At 56.5% G+C, this 26045-nt stretch overlaps 1 protein-coding gene across 3 annotated transcripts; it reads right to left on the bottom strand.

Moving 5' to 3' along the window:
• Positions 1 to 25123, bottom strand: RBPMS2 (RNA binding protein, mRNA processing factor 2). 3 transcript variants are annotated; one of them, XR_004242799.1, is made up of 9 exons: positions 24826 to 25123; positions 13094 to 13171; positions 12424 to 12462; positions 11866 to 11928; positions 10907 to 11057; positions 10172 to 10320; positions 7323 to 7485; positions 1528 to 1597; positions 1 to 1287 (listed from the first exon to the last, which is right to left on the bottom strand). XR_004242799.1 is itself a non-coding variant. In XM_032122988.1 (8 exons), exons 1-7 carry the CDS (start codon positions 24883 to 24885, stop codon positions 1535 to 1537), a joined length of 603 nt encoding a protein of 200 aa, XP_031978879.1. In that variant the 5' UTR covers positions 24886 to 25121; the 3' UTR covers positions 1 to 1287; positions 1528 to 1534. The 3 variants fall into 3 exon arrangements, 2 of the variants coding, with proteins under 2 accessions (XP_031978879.1, XP_031978880.1); XM_032122988.1 differs by lacking the exon at positions 7323 to 7485 and having other exon boundaries at positions 24826 to 25121; XM_032122989.1 differs by lacking the exon at positions 7323 to 7485 and having other exon boundaries at positions 6 to 465.
• Between the last annotated feature and the right edge of the window lie 922 nt (positions 25124 to 26045).

Here is a 26045-nt window from a genome sequence, read left to right as displayed (position 1 = left end):
TGGGCTTTTTGGTTTTTTTGGGTTTTTTTTTTTTTTGTTGCATTTCATATATTATCCAGTTTCACATTCTCATAGGATCAGCAATTATAGAGCAACTTATTCTCAAATCTTTTAATACAAGCGAGACAGCCATGATCAGATAATACTTAAAGCACTTCAATACCAAGCAATAAGAGGCTAAAACAAAAATTGCACAATTTCTTGTTTACTATGCCTGACTCAATCATTGGTACAGAAGACAACCCTTCTTTTTCAAGCTTTTAACTAAACATTAACTTATCTTACAGGATTACAATTTCTCTTTAATAATAATAATAATAATTAATTGCACACAAACACACAAGAAATTCTTTATGATGCATAAATATTTCCTTATTACACATGGTACAAAAATACTCATACTTTTTATTCTTTTTGTTCGGTATTCCCATAAGGATGGATGATTTTTTGGCAGGACTGGATGCTCTCCAATCAGAAGGATGTGGGGGGGAAAAAAAAAAAAAAAGAGATTAGATATTTTACAGCTGTTCTATATATAGAAGTCTGAAGAAGGAAAAAAATAACATAATAACCCTGACTTTAAAACCAGAGCAGAATGGATGAGAACAAAAACCCAGTGCATCGTACTTTGAAAAAAAAAAAAAAAAAAAGGAAAAAAAAAAGCATTTTTCAAATTTTTCTGGTCGTCCTGGGGAGGGGAGGGTGAGGTGGGAGAAGGGGTGAGACAAGGACAGTTAGTATTTCTCAAAGCCAAGTCTTCACCGAAGCAAGAGGAAAACCTTGATGGATCAATCCGTTGGGCCAAGACCTGTTGCTAACGGTTACACAAACGCTAGAACAAACAAACTTACACTCACACAGACACAAGTTAAGTGTTTTAATTCATGCCAGAAAACATGCAAAACCCATTTTGCCTTTCGATTCCTTCAGCCGAGCTGCCCCCAGGGCAGGGCGAGCCCGGGGAAGCCCAGGACCTAGCCCGCGGCTGGGTTTCAGCGCAGCCGGACGGCAAAGCTCGGTCAGGGAGAGGTCCTGGGGCTGGCTTGAGGGAGGGATGGAGGGATGGATGGATGGAGAGAGGGACAGAGGCAGCGCACAGCCCACGGCTGGGGCCGCGGCGGCTTCACAGTCCGGGGAAGGGGGTGCTGGCAGCCCCAGGGGCAGCGTGGCGGGGCCGGGCGCGTTGTCTGCCGGCTGCAAACCAAACCCAGAGGAGTCGGAGCAATCGTCCCTGGCACGTCCCTCTGCGGAGAGGCAGGGAGAAGGAACACAAGCCGAGGAAAGACACTGTGGGAGAGGAGCATGGTCAGCAGGGCCAGCTGGACCTGCGTCCTGAGTGTGTCCCACGGCCCCCTCCCCACCCCAGGGCTCGGGGGGGCTCCCGAGCTCCCATCACCCAGCTGGGAAACCCAACCACATCCTTGGGTGGGTGTGTGGGGCTGAGCCCAAGCTCCCATCCCTCCTCCCCACAAGAGTCCAAGGAAGAGCAAGACAAAGACCTGACTCCAAGAGTAATTAATTACTTACTAACGAACTAACAAAACTGACGAGACTTCCATCCTTGCTGGGTAGCTTCAGAGGGAGGATACCAGCGCATCTGGAAAAGAAAGCCACAGCAGAAGTCCATGACCCAGCATTACCTCAACCAAAGCACAAACCTTCAGCTCCTTCAAGCCATGTGCAAGGGTCCATGGAGCAAAAATGTCTCCAGCATGGGAAAGGAGGCTCCAGGGTGAGCTCCAAATACTACTTGAGTAGCTCAGCCAGCCAAAGGAGGCATCTCAAGACCACACATTAAAACTAGACAATCTCTACAGGACATGTATGGGTGAAGAAGTGGCTCATCCACTACAGCAGAGGCCCACGGAGTTTTCCAAGCACCAACCCTGCTGCCAGGAGTGGCTCCAGGCAAACCACACCATGGGAAGAACTCGGCAGAACTGCAAACCAGCAAGACTTGGAGGCTTCCCTGGCAGGTGCTTGCTGCCACATCTATTTCTCAGAGCTGCTCAGTGCCAAGGAAGGGGCTGGATGGGGACCTAACAAGGGACAGTAACTGAACAGACACTTTCCAGCCCCATAGGGGACACAGTGAGCTGGCAACGTCCAGCCCCACAGCCTCGGACCTCCAGTGTGTCCAGCTGGGCTGCATCAGCAGCTCCATGCCTGAGAGCAGCAGGAGACGAGCCCGTGCCACTTGACTGAGCATGGATCCAGCAGCTGGAGCAGCGACTGGAGCTCGGTCCTGCTGCTGGAGCACAGCAGCCACCCCCTGCTCCTCCCTCCCCAGCTGCCAGGAGAGAAGCACAGCCTCAGCACGTTCAGGGCTCTGGGAACCAGCACAATGATGGACTTGGCTCTCAGATGGGGAGAAAAGTGGCAGAAAACCCCCTGGAGCCCCATGTGAGCCACTCTCTGTGTCCCATTCATTCTGGCACAGCTGACCCCTCACCCAAACAAGCCTGGCTAGATGCTCCTCTCCCAAGGATGTGCAGAGACGTGCAGGGAACTGCCACAACCTCAGCACTGCTGCCTGCAGTTGCCAAGTCCTCCCCCCACAGGCATGAGGGCTGCGATGCCAGGAACTGCAGCCACACGAGCTGTGGGCCTTGAGTCCCTCTCCAGGAGGTGGCTCCTGAAGGAGCCCTGCCAGTCTGCAGAAGCTCTGTCCTCACAGGAGCCTCTCATCAGCTCAGAACAAGGCCAGTTTGGACAAGACTTGGAACAACCTGGACTAGTGGAAGATGTCCCTGCACATGGCATGGGGGTAGAATGAGACACCCTTTAAGGGTTTAAGGTCCCTTCCAACTCCAACCATTCCATGGTTCCATAATCTGCTGGACTCTTGCCAGACACCTTCACAAGGCAAGTGGGTGCCACTAAATCAGCTCCCAGCTGGCCCCATACCTCACTTCATGGCACAGCATCCCAGCCAGTCCACCTGTGGGAATCAAGGGGATGGATGTTACCAACACCCTCCTTCCCCAGTGAGGGGTCCCATCCAGTGCCAGGAGCAAGTGCCACACACAGCGTGTTTTCATGTCTCCTTTAGCCTGGGAGAGGGACCTTTGCTGCCCAGCCAGGGCCACCACACTGTGCATAGACACTGCCCAGGAAGGCTTGGAATGGGCAGAAGCATCACTGCCAACTTACAGGGCCACCACAGCAGCTGCCAGAGCAAGGACAGGGGCTTCTTACTCCCCCCAAGCCCTGTCACCAGGAGGTGTTTGCTCAGCAGAGCCACATCTAGTCTGCAGCCATCCTCCCTGGCCTGTGTCTCCCACTCCACACCCCTCCCCTCGACAGCTGGAAGCAGTTTCCTCCTGCCCGGCAGCAACAGGAAACTCCCCCTTCGTTCACAAGGCTGTGAGTGCTTAACCCTGAGAGCTGCCTCCATCCCACGCGAGCTCGGCCAAGCCATACAGGAGCCAGTACAGCCCAGCCTGCTGGCCCCTCCACCCCGTCCTCAGAGCCACCTTGTGGCTCACCTGCTGAGCCTCAGCACCTCCACTTCCAACAGAAATTCCAGTTTTCTCTTAAAACATGCCCTGTTCCTACCTCTGGTGCTAATAAACCATCACTGCAATGGACCACCCCTCCTTGCCTTCCTCCTGCATGTCTCCAATGCTCAGCCACCAAACCCACCCAGCCTGACCCACCGTGGCCCCACAGACCACTAGCCCAGCCCTGCATTCAGAGGGGCTTAGCCTGGAGCCCCAGCAGGAGCTTCTACAGACATGACAATCCTGGGTACAATCCAAGGCTCTGACATGCTGGCAGGGTGAGGGAATGACCTGCCAGGTCTTCAGCCCACAGGATTAAGGGTTTGATGGGATGAGGCAGGAACTCAGTAGGAGGGATGTTCCTGAAGCCAGCAGAAAGCACTGGAAGCAGTGGATTGGAGGCAGCAGATAGCCAAGAGGACACTCTCTAAGTGCCAAGGCAGTTTTCTCTTCACACACCTCAAAATACTACATCCATCGGGGAGGAAGCTGAGAACTAATGGAGATGTCCAGCACTGGGTGAAGAAAGCAGAGCAAGAGAGGCTTTTACTGGAAGAGACACAGTTGTTTCCGGAGAGGTATTAGCTCACAGTTGGAAAGGAATCTGGTCCCACCACCAAAACATCTCCTGCTCGCAGGGACGAGGCAGCCACTGCCGGCCAACTGCAGCAGCCTCGTGCTGCTGCCTTCAACATCTGTCCCAGGAAACAGCTGGAGAGGAGAAATGTGTGCCTCTGCCTGCCACCTCCCAGAGGCCAGGAACCTTTCTCTTTCTGCAGCACAACACCAGCAGCTGCCTAAAAATAACAACGAAATTATAAATGGGACAGAGAAACACCCCATCAGAGGTTCACTCTCCTTTGTCAAAGCCTCCTTTGCCTCTCCCAATTGCCCTCAGAATTTAAGTATCCGATTGCCCACCACCCTCATGGAGAGCAAGCCCTTCAGAAGGAAAAAGGGGAAGCAAGGACCAAGTATGCAGGTCCCTCCTCAGACCACCTTTGGCTTGGAGGACCTGCCTTTCCTCCTTAGTTCCCTCTAGGTCTGCAGCCAGCCTCAGCAACCCTTGGAGCTCTGATCTATCTCTACAGCTGGAATGGTCCCCAGGGATCAGAAAGGCTCCCGGTGCAGGCAGGGACAAAGCACTCCTTGTGCTCCAGGAGCTGGTAGGATCCAACTAACAACGTCCAAGAGCCGCATCTTGCTGCCAAGCTGCTGGATTGCAGAGCAGCATCTTCAGCGGTGCTGCTGAGATCCTCAGATCCTCAGCCTGGCAAGCCACGAGCACCTCGCAGGCAGCACTGGAGGTCACCGGGTGTGAGCCCTGGGCAGCCCCCGCTGGCAGCCGGCGAGAGCTGCTCTGCTCCAGCTGGAAAGGCAGCCCGTGGGAATGTGACCCAGGCAGGCAAGGACAGGGCAGGACAGGCAGCACAGGCACCACCTCACCCACTCGTGTGGGCTGGACACACGCCTGCCCCAGCAGCGGCCACTGCACCCAGGCCACCTGCTCAAGGGCCCCTCGGGGGGACAATGAGGTGTGGGACCAGAGCAGCCCAGCCCACCACCAGGAAAAGGAGATGCAGTGGGATCGAGCGTGTGCATCTCCCCAGGCAGCTCTGGTGAGGGAGAGCTGGAGGATCAGCACAACATCCCACACCAGGGCGAGGAGCACGTGGGGAAAGACAGGCGCTGATCCCTCTTCTTGCTTAGGAACGTTCCAACAGGCATTCATCCATCCACCAATCCAACGGAGACACATCCCCCTCTCTCAGACTGCAGCAAACAAGCACTTCCGCTTTCCCAGCAAGTTGGGCTGCTTTCTTTTGGATTGAGCCAGCCAGGGAGAGCCACTGTTGGCCACAAGTCTCTTCTGATGGCATCTCAGTCCCGTTCACCCACCACTTAGTGAGGACAGCTGCTCAGGAGCATCCTCTGCTTGGAGGATGCTCAGAGCATCTCCTGCCTGCTTTTCCCTGGCTAGGAGGGAACTGCTGGCTTGGGGCTGCTTGGCCAGCTATGCCACCACTAAGTCACTGTCGTTTAGGATGTTACCACAACCATGAACATCTTGAAGAGGCTTCACATCTCTGGGAAGCACGGAGCTTGCCCAGAGAGAAATAATCCTGGCAAGTCCCTACACAACAGCACCAACAATCAGGCAACAAGTTATTAGAGACAGAAAATTCATCACTGTCTCCAGTCTAGGGAGGGTCTGTCAGCTTACCTGCAAGGGAAAGGGGGTTTGGAGTACTGACCTCTGCTTTCATCAATGGGATCAGCCTCAACTCAGCACTAGGAAGTCCCAAGGTCCTTCCAGGCTCTTGCACAACCACATGGCCATGATCAAGGACTGCTCCCTCCACCCACCACTCACTGGGACAGGCCCAAGAACCAGAGACCCATCTCTGCTATCTCCTCAAGGTCTCTCCAGTGGATGCTTCGAGGGAACCTTGGGCAGCCCACTCCCAAAAAGACTGGCATCTCTGTGCTCTCAGGCCTTGCCCTGGCTGCCTGCCTTGGAAGCACCTACCAGGATCTCCAGGGCTCCAGGTACCCAACACATCAGCTGTGTCCCCAGCAGCACCATGTGGCCATGTTCTTATGAGCCAATCCTGCACCCAGCCCCTGCTTCCAGGGCAAGTCCTGCCCAGAGCAGAGCCCTGTCCTCATGGGTGCTGCCACAGCTGGAAGCATCTCTTTGCAGAAGAGCTCAAGGAGCGTGGATAGCCCTGGCCTCCTCTGCTGCCCACTCAGAGCCTGGCTTAGAGGCACCCCAAAAACAGTGGTTCCACCTCAGAGACATAATGCAGCCCAACTCCATCCCACCAGCAATGGATGGACCTGTCTACCAGGACTAAGCAGAACAAGACAAGCTGTATCACTGTCTCTAAGCCTGTGTCAAGCTCTTCCCATCCTCCCAGGAGGCCAGCTCTGCACATCTCTGCACCTCACAGCTTTCCAAAGGCAAAGGCAGGCCTGGGCCCTCATCTTTGGTGGCTTCTTTTCCCATCATCACTTCTACAGAGAGAAGAAAAAAGTCTGCTCAGAACCACTGCAGGGAGAACTGAACCAGGGCTCGTTTCCTTCAGTCAAACATCAACCATCCCCCTGCCAACCAGTCACAGACCCTTCCCTCTTCCCAAGCTCCCAGTCTCCTACACCGCTCCGCTCTCTCCCAGGCTGCCGATTCCCTCCATTACGGCTCACACGACCTGTGTCCTGCCTGTGATTTCAGGTTGCAAGAGAGAAGCCAAGCTCCAGGTAGGAACTGGCTCCGTTTCCATTACTGGAGAGGAAAGAGGTGAGATTAGACCCATGATTAAGGGCAGGGTCTGTCCCGGTATGCGATTCTGGAACAAAGTGACCGGCAAGTGATGTTGTCTAAGGTGCCCGCTAAAATTTAGTTGTGTGCTATCACTACCACATCACTCACCTCCCCCACCGTGTGCCAGGAGTGAGGTCAAGGTGTATTTCTGGTTGCCCTCGAAGGGTCAAAGTTGGGGAGAGACCAGGTTTCTTTCAGGCCGAGTGGCAGGGTGGTCTCTGCCCCGGCTCAACCTCCCACCGGCGGGGCCTGGCCAAGCCTGGCTGAGCTGGGAGGAGCTGATGTAAGATGGTGCCATGCTGTGTGCGCCATGTCATGTGCTGCGAAGTTGGAGATGTGGGTTAGAAAGAAGGCCTGGCATCTCATTCCCCAGGCTCTGGTGGGTGGGTAGCGTGAGGCCCATGCACTGGGTTGCCAAGGAGATACGGGCTACAGAGATGGGCAGAAGCTTGCAAATCCCACGGTGCACCTTGGAGGAGAGATGGTTACCTTACCAGTCTTTCCAGACGTGGCTGCCATCATGCTTAACACTTCTAGGAATGGAGCTGTAGTACAGCCACTCCACTAGCTGCAATAAGGCATCACTAGGGCGTCCCATCTCCAGGGACAGCTCTGAGCTTCGGGGCTAGCCTGCGCTGGCATCATGGCTGGAGTTCACTAGGGACATCAAAGGAGGGATTTGAGAGAGGGTGGGAGGGAGGGAAGGCAGATGGGACAATCTTAAAGTCAGCAGAGTCCCCAGTGGGGCAGGGTCAGGCCACAGCCACAGCAGCCTGGTGCCTGCCCAGAATATCACCGAGGCAGGGACGTGCCAGGAGCAGCAGCCATCAGTCTTGGCTGGGAATGGCTTACCAAGGGTTCCCGAGGCCAAGCCAGCCTCTCAGCACCTCCTGCCCCTCATCCCTCCTGCCAGCCCTCTGGGCAGCTCTTCAGGAGGCCTCTCCCCCTTGCTGAACTCAGCACTGTATGAGCCCTTCAGGTTTAAATCTCTTGTGACAAGACCTTGGTTTAGCTACAGCCTCCAACTTCTTGCCTGCCTCAAGGCTGATCACTACAGAGCTGCTAAAGCTCTGGCCATCCCCACGGATGCCCTCCAGCCAACACCAGTCCACCAGGAGGAAGAACTGTGACTGTTCTGAGCCCACCACATCAGTGAGCCAGCCCCTCCCAGTGAGGGCAGAGGCTCAGCGCACTGGGACTAAGGGCACAGCTTTTAGCCCAGTTTGTGAGCAAAAGCCATCTCCCTGTTGTGCTCCACCCTCAGCTCTGCAAAGGACAGGGCTCCAGCCCAGAGCTGCCAGCACGAGTAATGTTTAACCCCGCTAAATTTTATTGGTAACATATCCTGTGCCAGGACGTGCCCCTGCGGGGTCAGCACCAGCTCAGCACAGCCAGGAACAGCTGGGACTGCCCAGTGGCCTCTTTGGGAAAGAGCTGGGTGCAGCCACAGCCTGGAGGGGCTGCACTGGCTCCCTAAGGCTTAGAGAGCCATCACCACCCATGGACCCCCTTGCGCAGGGAGCTCTACCTACACGGGGAGCTGCTCAGGGTTTTATGGTGAGGCCAGACAACCTCTTTGGAAACCAGTAGCTCACCAGCTGGAGGGCAGGAACTAAGACCCCAGAGGGAAAAGATGTAGCTGGAGGCCTCCTTAATACTCTCCACTCTACGAGAGCAGAGTTTTCTCCCCCACCATGCACCATAAAGTTTTGATGTCTAGCCCTCACACTCAGGGTTCCTATACAGTCACCAGTGACCATCCTGGAAGAAACTGCAGCAAAAGTTTCACCTCCCTCAGCCACCTCAGACAGGCCAGAGAGGTTGTTTTTTCTTGGTCTTCCCTTCCAGGGACAATTCAGCCTTGACCATCACCCTACACACACAAGGGGCAGGAAGATGCCTCTCTCCTGGGCCACTGGGAAGCACAGCACAGCCCTGTAGTTGTGGGCACCACCACCAACTTTTGGAAAACACCAGCAAGCACAACCTTCCCAGTGAAGAATCAGCCTGGCTCTGGAGGTCCTTGGAAGAACATCCCAGTACCCGGTCCTGTCCTGAACCCCAATGTACTTCTCCCTACCCCACAGGAGCTTCAGCCCAACACCAGCTCACCTGTAGAAGGGCAGAAGCAGGAGAGGTCTACAGGTGTGAGAGGGGCCCGACAGAGGATGGGAGTTGGCATCTACTCCATGTGGCATTTGGGAAGCAAGCTTGGCTTGAAGCTGGGCAGTTACCACCACAAAGCTTGCGGGAAGCAACAGGATGCCCAAGGGCCAACATAGCTCACTGCCAGCCAGGACAGCAAGGTGAGAGGACACAGCTCCTCTTCCTCTCCATTTAAGAAGGGAAGAGTAGGAGTCAACACCCTGCTTGGCAGGGCAGAGAGCAGAGGTTAAGCCCCAACGCTCAGTCCCGCTGCCCCAGTCCCCCATGGCACCGCTACAGGAGCGGAGACGGAAGCAGGCAGAGCACAGCTGGCTGGTCACACTGAGCAGGGCAGGGACAGGGGCTCCAGCTTCTCCTGGACAAGTGCTTCAAGCCAAGCACCTTAACTTGGAATTAGGACACTGCTACTGTGTTTGGCTTTCCCTTTGCATATTCATGGTTTCAAGGACTTTATGTGGTCACTGTACACGAAAGCATCCCAGTGTCAGACCAGTACAGGCATTGCTACATCCCCAGCTGTCAGCAAGCAAACCCTGGGACACCAGGCAGCTGGTTGCACCACCACCTGCACTTCCAGAGGTTCATGCATGGAATGACCCTTCTCACTAGCCTGTACCCAGGGGGGCTAACACCCTGTTCCATCACAGTTTCTCGCTCTGGCAAGGCTCTAGTCACTCATCTCCTGCAGGACACTCTCCTCCCGCTTTGGAAGTGTTTGAGTCATTTGGCCCACAGGGTCCCAGCTGAGCCCCTCAATTCAGCATGGAGCTAAGCCCACTGCTTTCGCTGTGACTTGGGATGACATTTCATAGCTGTTACTTGCTGGCAGGGAGTGTTTCCTCCCAGCAGTCCCTCAGTGTAGTTCTCCGGCCATGGGGAGCAACAGGGCCAGCCAGAAATCGAGCCCCGACTTCCTCTCACCCACCTGCCCCTTGTGGGAAAGAGGGCTGGACCTGCAAGGTCAGAAATCATCACCCAGCTCTGCCTGCTCTCGGCCACACGGAGCCCTCCCTTGGGGCTGGGCGCCCCTGCCCTGCAGCCGGGAGCAGGCTCTGCCCGGGAGCCAAGGTGCAGAGGCCAGGGTCAAACCGGCCAAGCGGAGACCGCGGCAATGAGAGCACCGGGGCGGGGAGAGAGGAGGGCCCAGCCCTGGCACGGGAGGCGGGGCGCGACTCACCTGAGCGTGAAGAGCAGCGGCCGCAGCAGCGGCCGCCGGGTACGTGAAGGCGGCGTGGGGGATGGCAGGGGTCAGCTCCGTGGTGTACAGTGGGTAGGGAGCCCACGCTTCCGGGGACGCTGGGATGAGAGCCGCTCCAGTCAGGTCATCTAGACAGGAGGAGGAGACAAGGGACAGCATCTCAGTAGCTGGCCCCAACAGCCTGCTTTGGGACAGGCTCCGGATTCCCCACCCCAGGCTAAAGCTTGGCGCTGCCCTCGTGGTGAGGTATAAAACGTGTGTGCACAGCTGCTCCAGGAATGTGCTGCATTACAGCCCCACACGGGCTTTGGACAGACTGGTCCTCACAGGCAGCACAGGGCTGGTGCCACAGGATGCAGGACAGGGGGCTCAGAGCCACGTTACAGGTCACCCATGAGCCTCAGACCCCACCAGGCTACACAGAGGGTGATGGTACAGGACTCATCCTTTATGCTTCACAATTAGGGATGCTTTAAAGAATTTATGGCATCCCTTGAGCTACCCAAATCCAACTTTCACGTCTCAACAGTTCTGTGTTGGCCAGATGCCTGTTATTCTCCTGCGGCTCCAACATCCTGCTGGCCTCCCTGCCCCAGGCAGATTTCAGGCAGAGCAGAGGTGGGTCTGGGTTCCCTTCCACCCTGGCAGCATTCCCAGAGTTGGGCATTTCTCACGTTGGAGCCATGACCTCCAAGCCCCTCCCAGCATACTCACAGGGGTCCCGTGCAATGAAATGTGCGCCCAAGGCAGGGTGGATGTTGGTGGGGTTTGGTGTGGCCATCAGCTTGCTCTTGGCCATCTTTGTGTTGGCTTTAGCGAATTCTAACCGCAAGGTCTGGGGGTTCTCAGGGTCAAAGCGGATGCCCTGTCACAGGAGAGAGCACAGGAGTTTCTCAGAGGTGAAGCTCCAGTCCAAGCACAGGCTGTGGTTATTCATGGAGCAAAGCCCAACTGAGGAACCAAGGCCACCCCACTACAGTCACATGCCCAGATTTTTGTGACCTCACTGCAACACTCAAGCTCCCATGTGGTTTTATCTTTACGTTTAGCTGGCCCAGGACCACTGCTTCCAACATGAGGGACGCACTTCTGCTCCTTATGTGCAGTTCACCAACCACTGTAGCAGGTATGGCTACCAATGCGGGTCAGGAAAGGTCTGTCTGCTGGAGCTGGGATACCTCTGTCTACACTGGAGCTGGAATAACCCCCATCTGTGCGGGAGCTCCTATCTGTGGTGCCACTACAACTTCTGCCAGCCTGAACAGAGGCACTAGCAGGTGCCACAAAGCCCAAGGCAAGGTCTACAGCACAGCAGAACCATGTCTTGCTGACCAGATCCCACCAACACTCCTTCAGGATGGGGATCATTTTGGGTGTCACTTCCATGTTGACCATCCTCAAGATACTTTCTTGAGTCACAGCAGTTCCCCACACCCGCAGAGGCCCTGGAGCTGTCTTCCAGTGGTCAAAAACTACATTGAGACAGCTTGCATCCATTTGCCCAGGCTGATGTCAGCCTGGAACAGCTCTCCTGCTTCCCTGGTGGGATGCTTCAGGACCATTTCACTTCCCTAGTCAAGGGCACAGCTGGGAGACCCTGCCCCTTCCCTGCCCTCAGCTCTGGCTCCAGCAAGGCATGTGGCCCCCAGCCCCCCAGCACTTTGGGTACTCACATTCAAGGCATTCTTTGCTGCTTCAGCGCCAGCCCGGCTGTCGAAGGTCACAAAACCCACTGGCTAAAAGAAACAACACCAATTTCAGCTTGGAAGCTTCCTCCAGCTCCTCAGGCTGCCCTGCCACCCTCTCTGCCCCAGACAACCAGCAGAGGAGACCATCCTAAGCTGTACAGGGGCTTCAAGCAGAGCTTGGGTCACTGGCCCAAGGTTCCTGCTCTGCACCTGCTCCCACCACAAATGCTTTGGCACTCCTGTGAGTGGGGACACTGCTCACCCTGCCAGCCCCCAGCATGGGCACCCCTGCCTTGATCAGCAGGGGAGTGGGGAAGGCTGATGGCAGCACAAGGTTTGAGGCTGAAGCCTCAGGTCTCACCCAGGGCAGCAAGACAAGACATGGAGACATTCAGAACATGCTGGGTCAGTAGAACCCTGCTGTGTAGCTGGTGCTGGCCCAGACAGTGCTTTACACAGTGAAATGGGATTTTTCCCCTCTCCCCTCCTGGCGTGTCCAGTTTTCTAGCAAAAGCCCAAAATGCACAGGCTGGAAGGAGGTACCTGCTTTGAAGTCAGCTTGATCAGTGACCCTTCATAACCCTGCAGGAAGGAAGAAAGCAAGTCAGTGTCAAGCTCCTGAAGAGGCCACGCTACAACCAAGACACAACACGACAGCTCCAGGAGCTCCTGTAGCTCCAAGCCCTCCATAAGGCAGGGGCTGCAGCAGGAACAGGGACAATAACACCTCTTTTCCACCAGTGGAGAAGACTGGGGGCAGAGCAGGTATTTTGGCTGTTCCATCCTGGCCCTTTGGGAAGGAATCCCATTTTCTAGCTCTTCATCCAGCTACAAAGATGAGCACCCTGCCCTGGTTAGTGCCTAGAGAAAGCAGAGCACCCACCCTGTGCAGACAAGGGAACCCCGCTTCCCCAGAGACAGCCTGGGTGGTTATTAGACAAAGATGGAGTTCAGGGGATGAGGACACATCCTCAAAGAAGGGCTGGTCCAGCTGAGGAGCAGGGCTGACCAAGCAAGTTTCATCAAGCTTAGAGACAGCACGATTCCAATGGCAGGCTCCCGGGGAGGTTTCCCAGTTGAGCACAAGTCCTGGGATCCCGTGCTGGCTTCAGGTTCCCATGTCATTCCTACTTCCCCTGACAGACCTTTGCTGCCAGGTCATCCACAAAACAGCATCTTTCCCACCAAAAGCCAGATCTGAAGACCTTCTTACCTTGAATGGTCGGAAGAGAAGGTAGAGCTCTCTGGGTTTGATATCCACAGGAAGGCCACTGACAAACAGCGTCCGTACCTAGGGGAGAGGCCAAGCAGCTGTACTGAAAGGAGCTCTCTGGTGCCCAAGCAGGAGCACAGAGCACAGCGCAGAAGATTGGTGCAGTAAGAACAGGACACCTTGGCTCAAAGGTCCACTAACCCTTCCCTGCATTAGAGGGGTGTTTTCCAGGATAAACACACCCAGCCCTTTGGCCCCTGCCTCAAAGGACTGAGGCCTTTACAAAAATTCAGTCCCTGGCATCATGGCCTGGGTTGATCAAGGCATGGACACCAGCCCCACAGCCTGACAGGACCTTGGTGGCTAAACTGGAAAAGACCATACACTGCCACAAGAACTAAGTTTGACGCATCCCAAAGGTCCAGAAGGGACCAGTACAAATCCCAGTTCCCTCCAGCTCTTCCTACAGACCACATACTAGATCTCCTCTCCTCAACCTACCCTGGGACTTTAATTACATCACCGATTCAAAAACATCCCTCAATTTTGAGAAACACCTCACTGCCCCACTCGTAGCTGTTGACTTCTGCAACAGCCCCAGAACACCACTGCAGGAAGATTTTTGGGTCCATCCCAGCTCCTTCCCCAGCATACCTCAGACCCTTCAGAATCTGCTCCCAAATCCACTTTCAGAGCAGTTGTTCTGTTGTTCCCAGCCAAGAGCAGTTGTGCTAGGCCAAACCCCTGCAGGCGTCTGCTCTTCCCAGGCTGTTCAAGTCATGGACCAAGTCCAAACACTCATGTCAAAGCAAAAAATACAGTGCCAGGGGAGGATTTCAATAGATAATCCATTAAAATTATAGATAATAGTTCACTTGAATAACCAGGAAGAAGAAAGTGCTGAAGGCTCATGGCCTGGGAGAATTCTGCTCAACAGTCAGACTCACCATGAACACCTTCTCCCTGCACACTGGCTGGCAGACTATTTCCATAGGAAGCAGCATGATGAAGCTGCAGAGACCTCTTTTAAATCAGCACAGAGCTGGAAAGGGAAGTTATGCACAACAGAGGTCATGAAGACACTTGTCATTATTAACAAGGAGCAGGAGCCCCAAGCCAGAACTCATCTGCTGGCCTGCTTCCAGCATGGAGTGACCCCACTACATTTGCAGGGCAGAAGGACTCTGCTCCCACATTTCTGGTTTTGCTCAGCCATTTCCCCTTCCCCAGACAGAGTAGGCTGTATCCAAAACCTCTTTAACCACCAAACTAAGCAGCACACACTTGCCCTGCTCCTGGGCTGGAAACACAGGAGCCTCTGTAATTCTTTGGGGGCAGCAAGACACAGACTCCTTCACAAAGGGAAGTTTCTCTCATTTATGGATGAAAACTCACCTCCTTGAGCTCTTGTGCCCAGGACAGTCCTGCCAATGCAGACAAATGCCCTTCCCAGGCTAAAGCCCTCCAGGATGGACAGTGATTGCAAAAGGCTTGAGGTGCTCCTGCTCTCTTGCTCATGCTGAGACTAAGGGCTGCCACTGTCCCCCACTAGCGTGAGGAGCCCTTCTTGGGCCCAGCACATCTCAAGAGCAGAACCAGAGCATCCTTCCCATCCCCTCCCCTGACCCCTCAACATGGATGGCTCTACCATACACTCTTGCTTTGCCCTGCCTGGGGAAGCAGGATGCTATGTGGAGCCCTCCAGGAACATTTTCCAAGCCCAGGCTTGGTCTGACAGGCTTCCCAACCACCCTGCCGCTCATCTGATGCTTTAAGGCACCACTCCAAGGCCACCCCATGCCCGGACAGAGGGGACAATGCCACTGTTTCTTGGCTTGCTGGCTGCCTCAAAGACCTCAGCGCTTGCACTTCAGCATGAGCTCCACAGAGTGCCTGCAGTGCATTCCCAGAAGACCCACGGCCATCTCTTGCAGGGGAGGACTGCAGATGTGGTGGCACACATGTGCCTCAGCCATGTGAAAGCACTGTTCCTTTTCAATATTTCAGGATCCGAGTGTGCTCAGCCCTCAGAATGGATGTTTCTTCCGAGCAGATAGAAATCTGCATCCCTGTTGGGTCTCTAAATGGTCCCGTGATGCGTCACTTGGTAAGTCCTTGCGACAGGCATGACAGGATGGAAGATGCGTGGTGGCTCAGGGAAAGGGGAGTCAGAGCTGGAGCCCTCACATCAGCCTGAACAGAGCAAGGCAGGTGCCCAGGAAAGCTCTTTGTCAGGGGTAACGTGCTCCCCATAAGCTGCTGCCGAGGACAGGAGCAAGAAACCTTCTCTCACTGGCCGCCAAGTGCTGTTTGTCAGCATCCACAGCATTGGAAAGCCAAGCCACAGCACCCATCAAGGGCGGCCACTGCTCCAAAGGCTGGGAAATTCCAAATGCCACCAGCCAACCTTTTAAAAGAGGGTCTCAAGACAAACTAAGGAAGCCCCTGCTCAGAAGAGCTTGTTGGAAGCAACAAGACCAAGTGGTTGGTTTTACAAGATCTCTGCAATTCAACTCATCCATAAGTGATACAGGGAAGGGTAAGAAAAAAAGGGAGACCAAGTTATCCAGTGGAGGGTGAGGCTGGTGAGAGACCTGAGCAGTATTTTCAAGGGACAGAGTGAGCTAAGCCAGAGGGAGCTCACTTCTAATACCAGGCATAAAGCAAAGGAGATATGGGTTATCCCACAGGAGAAAAACAGGAGGCAGCTCACCAGTCTGAGCATCCTGTGCACTGTGGGCAACCTGGTCCAGCCTCTTCCCCTGCTCCCAAAGAGAGGAAACTGTGGATGAGGGCAACAGGGTCTAGCATCTTCCAGTGGACTAACCAAACCCAAGTCCTGCAGGCTTTGAGAGCCCAGTAGTACCACCCAGGGCTGACAAATCCAGGCATCCAGCCCTTATACTCAACATGCCACAACAGGATAGCTTCTGATAAAATATATTTGCCCTACTTCAAGTCCCTGCCACCAAACACCAAATCCAGCCTCCCAACAGTGCATCCAGAAAAGGCACAGGACAAAAAACACCAAACCAAAACACACAAAAACACCATCAAAAATATCCATCCAGGGCTGGATCAGGAACTGCCTGGGCCAAACTACATGTCCAGATCTCCAGGAATACCATGTTCTTCTGCTCGTTCTTAGGCGCTGCTGCCAGCCACTCGAAAAGAGATGCCAGGTGAGAGCAGCCTCATCCCACCCAGGGCTGATCTGAACTGGACACACGGGCATGGGGGGAAGCAGGGCAGCTCTCACCTAGGACAGCCCAGTAGGGTCACACTGCTGCAGGCCCTGCAGAAAACATTCTCCCTTCCCCATCCCTGCCCCTCTGGGGATGTCCCTAGTCCAAACACCTGACAGAGATGGAGGAGAGCCATGGAAAACAGGATTCATGCCAGGAGGGACAAGACCATCTAGGCCATCTCTTAGAGAGGGAGGATCCCAACATAGCTTCCCACGCAGGAGGAGGGAGGGACAAGGACAAACCACTTAGCCCTCAAGTTCCCAGTGTCAGTCTCTGCACAGCTGCATCTCCCCAAAGAGACACCCACCTTGTGCCAGCACAGCCAGGAGCTTCATACCAAGGCTGCAAGGGAGCCAAGCAGCAGCGCCTGCCTTATGCTACCACAGCCCCAGCGCCACCAGGAGACCAGCACAGCCCCCACAGCATCCACAGCTCCTGGCCACAGCTGCTTTGGAACAAGAGCTCTCAAAAGGGAGTTCTGAGCTGCCCTGAAGCCCAAAAAGGGAAGAGTTATATCAGAAGTGTCCGATGCAAGGGCACAGGTACCCACCCCCTGAGGCTGCAGCGACTGGTGGTTTTTTGTTAGAAGACTGCTCTGAATCCCCCTCTCAGAGCCAGCAAGGCTGACCCTCCCCTTTGGAGGGATAAGCCCTTTAACTACATCACCCACAGCACAGCTTGGGCTACTCCAGCCCCCAAAACTGGCCTGGTCCTGGATCCATTCCAGCACCCAGAGCACACAAGCCTTTACCAGCTGTGGTCCAGAAACACCTGAGGACAGGTACAGCAGGAGCCTGCTCTGATGCCTCCCCCACACTGTGCCGTTGCACATTCCCCCTCTCCAGGAATCCCCAGTTGCATGCCAGTTTTTCCTAGAAATGAGCCATTGCCCACTAGTTCACACTATGTGAAATATGTCCACTGAGCCTTCTTCCTATGCCACCAGCCCCACGCCATCCTGCTGAGGACAGGGACGAGCTCTGCCACAGCATCCCAAGGGCACTCCCCGCTCCTGGCAGCCACCCTGAGGTGCCAGGGGCTCAGGGACATGGACTACAGCTTTTCCCGTGGGAGAGCATCTCAGTGGGGTGCCGCCCTGGCATCCGCGGTCACCAGCGAGGCCAGAGGGGCACACAGAGCCCCGGTCCCGGCCACCGCGATACAGCCAGGGCCACTTGACGCGAGAGCGCTGGAATGCGTCGAGGCTGCGGCTGCTCCCGGAGCCGGGACTTATAAGGCACGGGAGGGGAATGGGGCGGCGAGCTTGCACAACAGGGCTGCGGGGAGGGGAACGCACAGAGTGCAGTGGCGGGGCTGAAAAATGAGGCAGCATCCTCCTCTCAGTGTCTCACACGGGCCGCAGGGCTGCAGAGTCCTGCCACTGCAGCCCGGGGCTGCTTTGGCCCTCAGCACAAAGTCCCAGGAACCACAAGGGAGGAGGAAACTGGGAGAGAGAGAGATGTGTGGTCTGTGCGAGGGACAGCTCGGCAGGCAAGCAGGGCAGCCTCCACACCACGGGACAAGAATCCTGAGAGAAGGGGCTTGTAACAGGCTACTTCACTGCTCCGTGCCTCAGTTTCCCCTCCACTAGTAAGAGGGGTGGCAAGAGCCAGGGGCCTGCTGCCATTTCAGCCCTAGCAGAGCTCCGGTGTCCTCAGGCAGGATCAGGCCAGGAGCCACTCCAACCAGGAAGCCCCAGGCAGGCACAGAACTTCCCACCCTCTGGAAAGCTATTCCACCCATCCCCAGAGCGGAAAGAGGGCCTTGAACCTCCCCCAGTGCTTGAAGCAAGATGGGCTTCAGGCATTTCCCTCCAAAACCAGCCTTTCGCACAAAAGGCACACGAGGACCCATGTCCCGCTGGCTCAGAGGGAAGAAGGCTGACCACGAGGCAGCCCAAGTGCACCAGCATTTTGTCCCCAAAGCTGCAGTGTTCCACACTGCTCACAGCCAGAGCAGTCCGTCCCCAGCACTGCTCTTTCCCCACATCAGGCAGGGGATGTCAACGGGGCTCAGCCACCCCTGTGGTCAGGGCAGGAAGACACTCCAACAAGGGGGAAGCAGGGAGAGGCACCAGCCCCTCTCCGGGGGAGCAGGAAGCACATGGGAGCTGATAAGTCCAGGCACAACAGGACAGCACCCAAGAATAGACCTTGGCTCTGGCCAGAGGAAGCACTGCTGGTGTGGCTTTGCCATGGATGCTTCCTCCTGCTATCAAGACCCGTCACCTGTGTCTCTGCAGCATCTCATGAGAAGGACGGCACCCAGATGGGCTTGGACCACAACAGAGGCTCAAAGCTGATGAAACATTTGGAAAGGTCAGCCCCACAATTCCCAAGAGACTACTGTCCAACAGGGCAGCTGCCCAGCACAGAGAGGCGCTGGCTGAGCACCCTCAGGTTGCCATCATCACCTTTCACCTTGCCAAAAGGTCCACTAAGCCAGAGGTGACAGGCACAAGTGCCACAGCCAATGTGCTGAAGGACACTCACATCCACACTGGCCCTACCTAGCCACCACACTAAGCCCTGGGCTCCAGAGACCCTCACCTGCCACTCCTGGTGCTGGGGACCTGCAGACACCTGTCACCACCGGCTGGAGCCATGGACTTTACCTGCTATGGGCAGCTCTTCCTGCCCACACACAAGCACCTGCTCTCCTGGCAGGAGACAGCGGTGAAACGAGTTCCTCCCCAGGGTAGAGGCTGGCAGGAGACATGCATCTGGAAGCAGGACCCTCACAAGAAACATTCTCACCTCAGATCTTTCAGTACACCTGTATCTGCTTCACCCCACCACACAATGATTCCTGGGCATGTTTCAGTCCTGTGCCTCCCCAGACACATCCAGAGACAGAGGAATCTCTCCTCAAATCAACCCAATTTGGGGTAGCGCACCAATGGCCACGCCTCAGCCCCATGTAGCACGTCAGGTACTTCCACGGCCCAACAAGCAAGGACTCTATAGAACCCAGGTGATGGAGAGCTGAAAGCTCACAGCAGCTCTTCACTGTGGACAGCAGTTATTGGAGTGTCACCCCAACACAGGGAAACCTTTGGGGACACCAGGAGGATGACAACCACCCACTGGACTAAGCTAACACTGCATCAGTCCAGCTCTTATCAAGACAGGGCCACTAGGGAAGGGCTGTGCTACCAAAACATGGACCAAAAGTGCCAACCCTAACCCACAACAGGCCCTCTGGCTGCTCTCTCCCAATCCATAGCTCATGCTGCACTTCAAGCCATTGCTACAGGTGAGCCAGGGCAGTTACACCTTGAGGGAGACATTGGCCTCCTGTCCTCAGAAGTAGATGGGAAGGACACACATCCCCAGGCCAACAGCTTCCGACCCACGGACACATACCAAGACTGACCCCACAGCAGTGCAAGGACCTGTCACCACGGGCAGCACAGGAGGGAAGGCACTATCCCAGACTGGGAGGTCAAACATTTCCACAGCTTCTCCCGGGCTGTGCAGAAGGGCTGGAGAACCTCCACAAGGGTAAGACCACCCACTGGGCCCTCGGGTTTCCAGCCACCCCAGCACACCATGACCCTATGGGGCAGTGGCCAGAACACCCTGGCCAAGCCTGTAGCACCCACTTCTGCCATGCCAAGGGCATGGTCACCTGGTGACACTACTCCCTTCTCATCAGATGTGCTGGGCTGGCTGAGGATCACACCTCAGTATGGGCCAGGTTCAGCAGCTCCAGTGCCAGGGCTGTCCCCCCACTGCCCTGCCCCTCATCAGGTCCAGCTTCACCGGGCCAGGCACAGAGGAAGAACTTGGGATGGTTTCCACCATCCCACATGGTGCAGGAAGATGCTGAATATTGTAGTGAGGTCTGAGCACCTCACTTCTACATTCATGCCGCAGTGAAGCTTCAAGCTGAAGCCTTTATTTCAGGCAGAGCTCCAGAGCAGGCAGCAGCACTGCTCATTGCTCTGTGATCCAAGCAGCAAAGTCTCCATGATTTGGCATGGCCAAGACCAGCAACCTCAAAGGATCTTTCACTCCACAACCTCCCAGATCAGTTCCAGCAAGAGTCACTCTCGAATTCCCAGATTTTCAAGCAGAGCTATGAGGAAGGACAGCAAAGCCTGAACTACTCTTAGCTACCCCCCAGACATCTCAAAGGGCACTTCCTACTTTGGTGAGGGGAAAGCAGAGACCTAGCAAGGGAACCTTTGAGTTTGGCCCTTCCTAACTTTCACAGGCACCACCAAAAACTCCTTAATTCTGAGGCTAAGTAGGGAAAGCTCTGCTCAGCAGCTCCTCAGATTAGCGGAGGAGGAAGACTCATTTCTGAAGCCGGGTCTCATTTAGTAGCCCAGGTGGCAGGAGAAAGAAGTTACCCCATAACGGGGACTAGTTGAGTTGGGATGTCAACGCTCAGACTCAATGTCTAAGAAATTTGGACTTGAAAGAGCGAGAAAGGAGGAGGACACTCCTTCCGAGGGTATTCACAGGCACCAGGACACAAGGAGATAATGGGGAGATTCCCACATCCCTCCTCCTGTCAGAGCAACTCAGTGCTCAGCTCAAGACCAAGAGGATGTCTGGGAACACACCAGTTCCCAGAACCTCTGAGTGCGTGGTGACTCCAGGGTATCTGCTCAGCCAACAATCTGTCACTGACAGAAAGCTGCATCTAACACTTAAGGGACTTTTAGGATGCATGAAAACAGCTCTGAGGCACCATCCTGCTTCAGCCAGGCCAAGTGCAAGAGGATTAGCGAGTGGTGACTGTAACTACTACAGCCTACTGTTCTTCATAGCGAAGAGCAGCATCACAGGAGACATTTGACTCCAGAACTTACACTAACCTTATTTGTTTGCAGCCACAGAGCTGGAATCCACACATGCACGAGGTATCTAGGTCCACTCAAGCAGAGATTACAGAAGTCAAGAGATGCCTGGCACCAGTCCATGAAGTGCTACAGACATCCAGCACATAACACAGCCCACTCACCAGCAGCATTCCCAGGCAGTTCCAGCAGCCCTGGAGTGCAGCAGCTAAGGAAAAAGGGATGAAGGACTTGCTACTGAGGAGGCTGTCTGGAAGCCAAGAGCCTTCTTGCCTCCCCAACACAAGAGTTTTCTGGCCCACAGCCTTCCATGGACCAACAGGGAAGATCACAGAATTACAGAAGGGTCTGGGTTAAAAGGGGCCTTAAAGATCCATCTCGTTCAACCCCCTGCCATGGGCAGGGACACCTTCCACTAGAGCAGCTTGCCGCAAGCCCCATTCAACCTGGCCTTGAACACTTCCAGGAATAGGGCAGCCACAGCTTCTCTGGGCACTCTGCGCCAGGGCTTCACCCTATCACATGGAAGTATTTCTTCCTAAGATGATTCTCTCTGGCAGAGCTTAGCCAGGTCCTCATCTGGGCTCTCCCAGCACAACCTCACATTTAATGCTTTCCACCTTCAGCAGTCCAGGATGCCCAAGCTCTACCTCAAGAGCAGCAGCCACCGCCCATGGAGCTGCAAACAGGCCCTTGAGGCCAGCCAAGAGGACACACAGGATAACCACAGACTTCAACTGCCAGCTTGGGCACCTACACAGCCAGCTCCACATTTCTCCCGCTCCCAGTAGACCTACAACTTCCCGGGAGAGCAAGGACAAATTTCTAGAGTAGAACCAACACGTCTGCATCAGGCACTCCAGAAAGCAGGGTGAACACAGAGGGTTTTATTGCAATACAGCCGTGGACACAACACACAGTGTCCATGGGAAGCATGAAAGCTCCTCCAGCTGCTGGAAAAAGCTCTGCCTGCCACAGGGGTGGGAGTGCAGCACCTAGGCAGCTGCCCATCCCACACTACCCCTCAGGACTGCCAGGATAGATGCTGCCACGCAGATTGGCGGCTGCCTGGAAAATTAAACAGAAGATAGCAGCAAGTGGGGAGAGATCGCGTTTGGGGAGGTGTCTGGTGAGGAACAGCAGGGACTGACATTAGGCCCTGTTTGTTTAACATTCCCGTTAACGACCTCGAGAGGAGCGAGAGGCATTCCTGTCCTCTGCATGTCACCGGCCAGGAAGCGGCTGCAAGATCCAGGGGCTCGCAGATAAGATAAAGGGAAAGGCTGAATTTGGGAGCTTCGCCCCGCTGTATCTGGGGCACACGGCGCCCTTCTGCGAGTGCTCGGGGAGGCAGCAAAAGAGGCGCACGGCGGGGGGGACGGAGGAGTGTCCGCAGCGCCAGGATCTGGCAGTGTTATCCGTACAGTGTGGGAAAATATTCCAGCACACCCTCCTGCATATGTTGGGACTGAAGGATTCCACTTTGCACTGAATGTATTTATCACTCTCTATCAAGCGCAGCTCTGGGCAAGAATTTGGGCCCCCAGACCATGCTGGGATCCTGAGCACAAGGTCACTCCTTATGCCTCCATTAGCTTCTGCAGTGAGGAACAGCTCCTGGTCATCCAGGAAGAGGCACTGGAAAAACAAGCATTCAGAGCAGGCTCAGGGTAGCCACCATGGAGCCCAAACGGTGCTCACCACCCACAGCATTATTTCCACTAGATTCTGGTGGAGAGAGGACTTTCCAGCAGCAATCCCACTGAGGATTGGGACGTTAACTCCCCACCAATCCTAGCCTAACCAAGGTGGTGGGTCCTTTGCTGCAGCCCTGGGTGCAGGGTAACAGACACAGCCAGCGAGGCCACAGACCATCCAAAAAGGTGGACAGACCATCCCCCTCCCCACACGCTCCTGGAGGCTACACAGTGGAGAGCAGGAGCTGCTTCCATCCAACCCCTGCCCACTGCGTGCCATCTTTAACTCAGTTTTCCAGCCATCAAGCTCCACTCCTGAGAGGACCAGCCTCTCCAGAGGGTGAGGATTTCCAGGCTCCTGAAATGCTCCAGCACCCGCTTTGCCAAACAACCACCCAGCAGTGGGGAAAAGACTGGCCCTGCCCCAGCACCAGGAGCTCACCTGACCACCACCTGTGAGGCACCAGCCCAGCTGGAACAACACCACGGGGATGGGATGCACTAAGTGACATCGACCTCGGGGAGCTTTGCAGGCCGGTGAATAACTGGATCAAGGAGCCGCATTGAGTGTTCTGCGCACGCGTGCACAGCCCGTGAAACCCCCAGGTACCAAACCTCCCTCCACTGGGAGCGGCACAGGGCCCCAGGTGCTCTGGCTCTCAGCCCACCCACACCAGTGCCACCCAGTGACGCTGGGACATCTCACCAGCAGCATCCACATCCCATTGCACCATCGCATCACCTACGCCCTGCTCCATGCTGGGGACGGAATCGCTAAAGCCGCCACCTGCCAATCCATTCCATCCCATTACTCGGGTCACTCTTGCCGGGGTTGAAGCCCGGGGGACACGATGGCCCCGAGTCAGCTGGTGCACGGGGCCCGCACAGCAGCCCGGTGGGTGGTGGAGCAAGCCAGGCGCCATGTTGCGGCGGCGCGAGCGCACGGAGGACAGCGAGGGGAGGGGACTGAGCACCTCCCCAGTCCTGAGGGCCAGGCGCGGAGGACTGCAGCAAAACGTTTCCAAGGCCGGGCATTTTCTAGAGCCCTCTCCAAGATGGAGAGCAGCTGGTAACCCACTGTGCCAGTACCTGCTCAAGGGGTGCAGTGATGACATCAGCCAATGGCTCCAACAGCCAAAGCGCGAATGTGGAGGGCTGCAAGCTCAGCTCTGGCATGTGGCTACAGACAACTGACCCTTACTAGCCTTCTGGGCCCCGAGTCCAGCAGCATTCAGGCTCTGGCTTGCAGTGGCATCTGGGGGAAGGGGCTGCCGGCAGGTCAGCTCGCAGTCCTCGAGCCCCAGCCAGGCTGCCAGCACACAGGGAGCAGGGCAGGGGCTCCTCCACTATTGTCCAAGTGGGTCCCTTGCAGCCCACACGAGCAGAACGGTGCTGGATCCAGGAGCCCTGGAGCCCTCCAGCTGCAGGGACTTGGCAACAGGAAATCATGTCCACGGGCACCGGCTGCGCTGGACGGAGCAGGGACATGCTAGCCCGCTGCCCCGCAGGGCTACAGGGACACTGGGCTGAGCAGGGAACTCGCCCTGCCCGGCCCCAGCCCCTCCTCGAGACGGCCCAGGGACTCCAGCGCCGGCTCCCCGACACCTCCGTACTCTGGCTCCCACAGCCCGGCCCCAGCTTCCCAGCCCGCAGCAGCCCCGGCATCTGGGCTCCGGTTCCCCGACGACCCGGGGGTCCAGCCCTGACGCCAGGTCCTCTGCTCCTTCCCGGCTTCCCCGACGCCCCGGTGCCGCCTCCGCAGTCGCCGGTGCCGCTCTGCTCCGTCCCCAATATTCCAGCCGCGGTTCCCCGACGCCACCGCGCTCCATCCGCCGTCCCCCGACACCCCGGCGCTCCATTCCCGTCGCCCCGTCCCCGGTCCCGCCGCCGCTCCCAGTTCTCCGCCGCCGTCGCGACCCAGCCCCAGCCACCCCGATGTCCCAGCGCCGGCGCCGCTCCCAGTTCCCCGGCGCCCACCTCCTCCTCGACGGTGCCGCCGCCGTTGGTGTGCTCGGTGTCCTTGTTGAGGTTGCTCATGGTGGGGTGCCGGGGCGGGGGGTGGTGCCGGCTGCTCCGGAGCTCCGCGGGGCCGAGCCGGGGTGCCGGGGCCGGTGTGGTGCCGGTGTGGTGCCGGTGCGCGGGGGCGGTGCGGTGCGGGGCGGTGCGGGGCGGTGCGGCGCTGCCCTCTCGGCTCACATGCGGCGTCCCGGGACGGCGCCGCTGTTAAGGGCCGGGCCGGGCCGGGCCGGGCTGGGCCGGGCCAGGCGGAGCGGGGCCGAGCGGAGCGCAACGAGCCGCAGCTGCGGGGCCGACGCGCCCCAGCCCCCGCCGCCGCTCCCGGTGCCGCCGCCGCGCACCGAGCAGCGGGGCCGGGACCCGCCCGCCTGCCCCGCCCGGGGCCGCCCCCGGCCGCAGCCGCCGCCAATCCCGGCCCGGCACGGCCCCCCGGGACCGCGGGGAGGTTTTTTTTTTTGTTGTTGGGCTCGAGTTATTTTAATTATTTTTTCCCCTCCTTTCCACGAAAAACTTTGTCAACTTTGATGAACTTTCGGGTTTCGACTTTCTTAAAGGGCCCGCCACGCTCTGAGCCCGCGATGGGGCCGGGCCGTTCCCTCCGCTCATCCCCGGGGCGGGGAGACGTGACTCAGCCCCGCGGGGTTCCGAGAGCCCCAGGACGGCACCTTTGTGACCCCCGATGACAGCCCTAAGCCCCAAGAACAGCAGCCCTGAGGGCTCAGGACGAGGATCCTCTAACTCCGAGACAGCGGCCCTGAGCCTCAGGAGAGCAGCCCCAAATCTGCCCCGACAGCACCCCCGGTCGCCTGGGGACAACAGCCTGGTTCCTCCTGCCAGGGCAGCCCCACATCCATCCTCACGGACACCGATCTGCGCCCCGTGCAAAGCCCTGTTCTTGGGCCCGGGAGGAGGAGCCGGGTTGAGGCACAGAAGCATGGAATCCCGTAGTGGTTTGGGTGGGAAGGGACCTTAAATTTCATCTCGTTCAACCCCCCTGCCATGGGCAGGGACACCTTCCATTAGACCAGGTTGCTACAAGCCCCATCCAACCTGGCCTTGGACATTTCCAGGGATGGGGCAGCCACAACTTTTCTGGGCAACTTGAGCCAGAGCCTCACCACCCTCATTATCCATCTCCTTTCCTTTCTCCCTGCCCAATAGGGTGCCCAACTGGCCACATC

Source organism: Corvus moneduloides, chromosome 13 (genome assembly GCF_009650955.1).
Source record: "Corvus moneduloides isolate bCorMon1 chromosome 13, bCorMon1.pri, whole genome shotgun sequence".
NCBI classification, from domain to species: domain Eukaryota; kingdom Metazoa; phylum Chordata; class Aves; order Passeriformes; family Corvidae; genus Corvus; species Corvus moneduloides.
This window is presented reverse-complemented; position numbering and strand designations above follow the sequence as displayed.

Bases quoted from the DNA above. Each gene is read 5' to 3' on its own strand.
- RBPMS2 (XM_032122989.1), bottom strand. From the start codon at position 24,885: ATGAGCAACCTCAACAAGGACACCGAGCACACCAACGGCGGCGGCACC. The intron at 11,929-12,423 runs GTACCTCCTTCC...TGTTTCTTTTAG, and splicing joins TCAAGCTGACTTCAAAGCAG to CCAGTGGGTTTTGTGACCTT. The intron at 11,058-11,865 runs GTGAGTACCCAA...CTCCTGTGACAG, and splicing joins CAGCAAAGAATGCCTTGAAT to GGCATCCGCTTTGACCCTGA.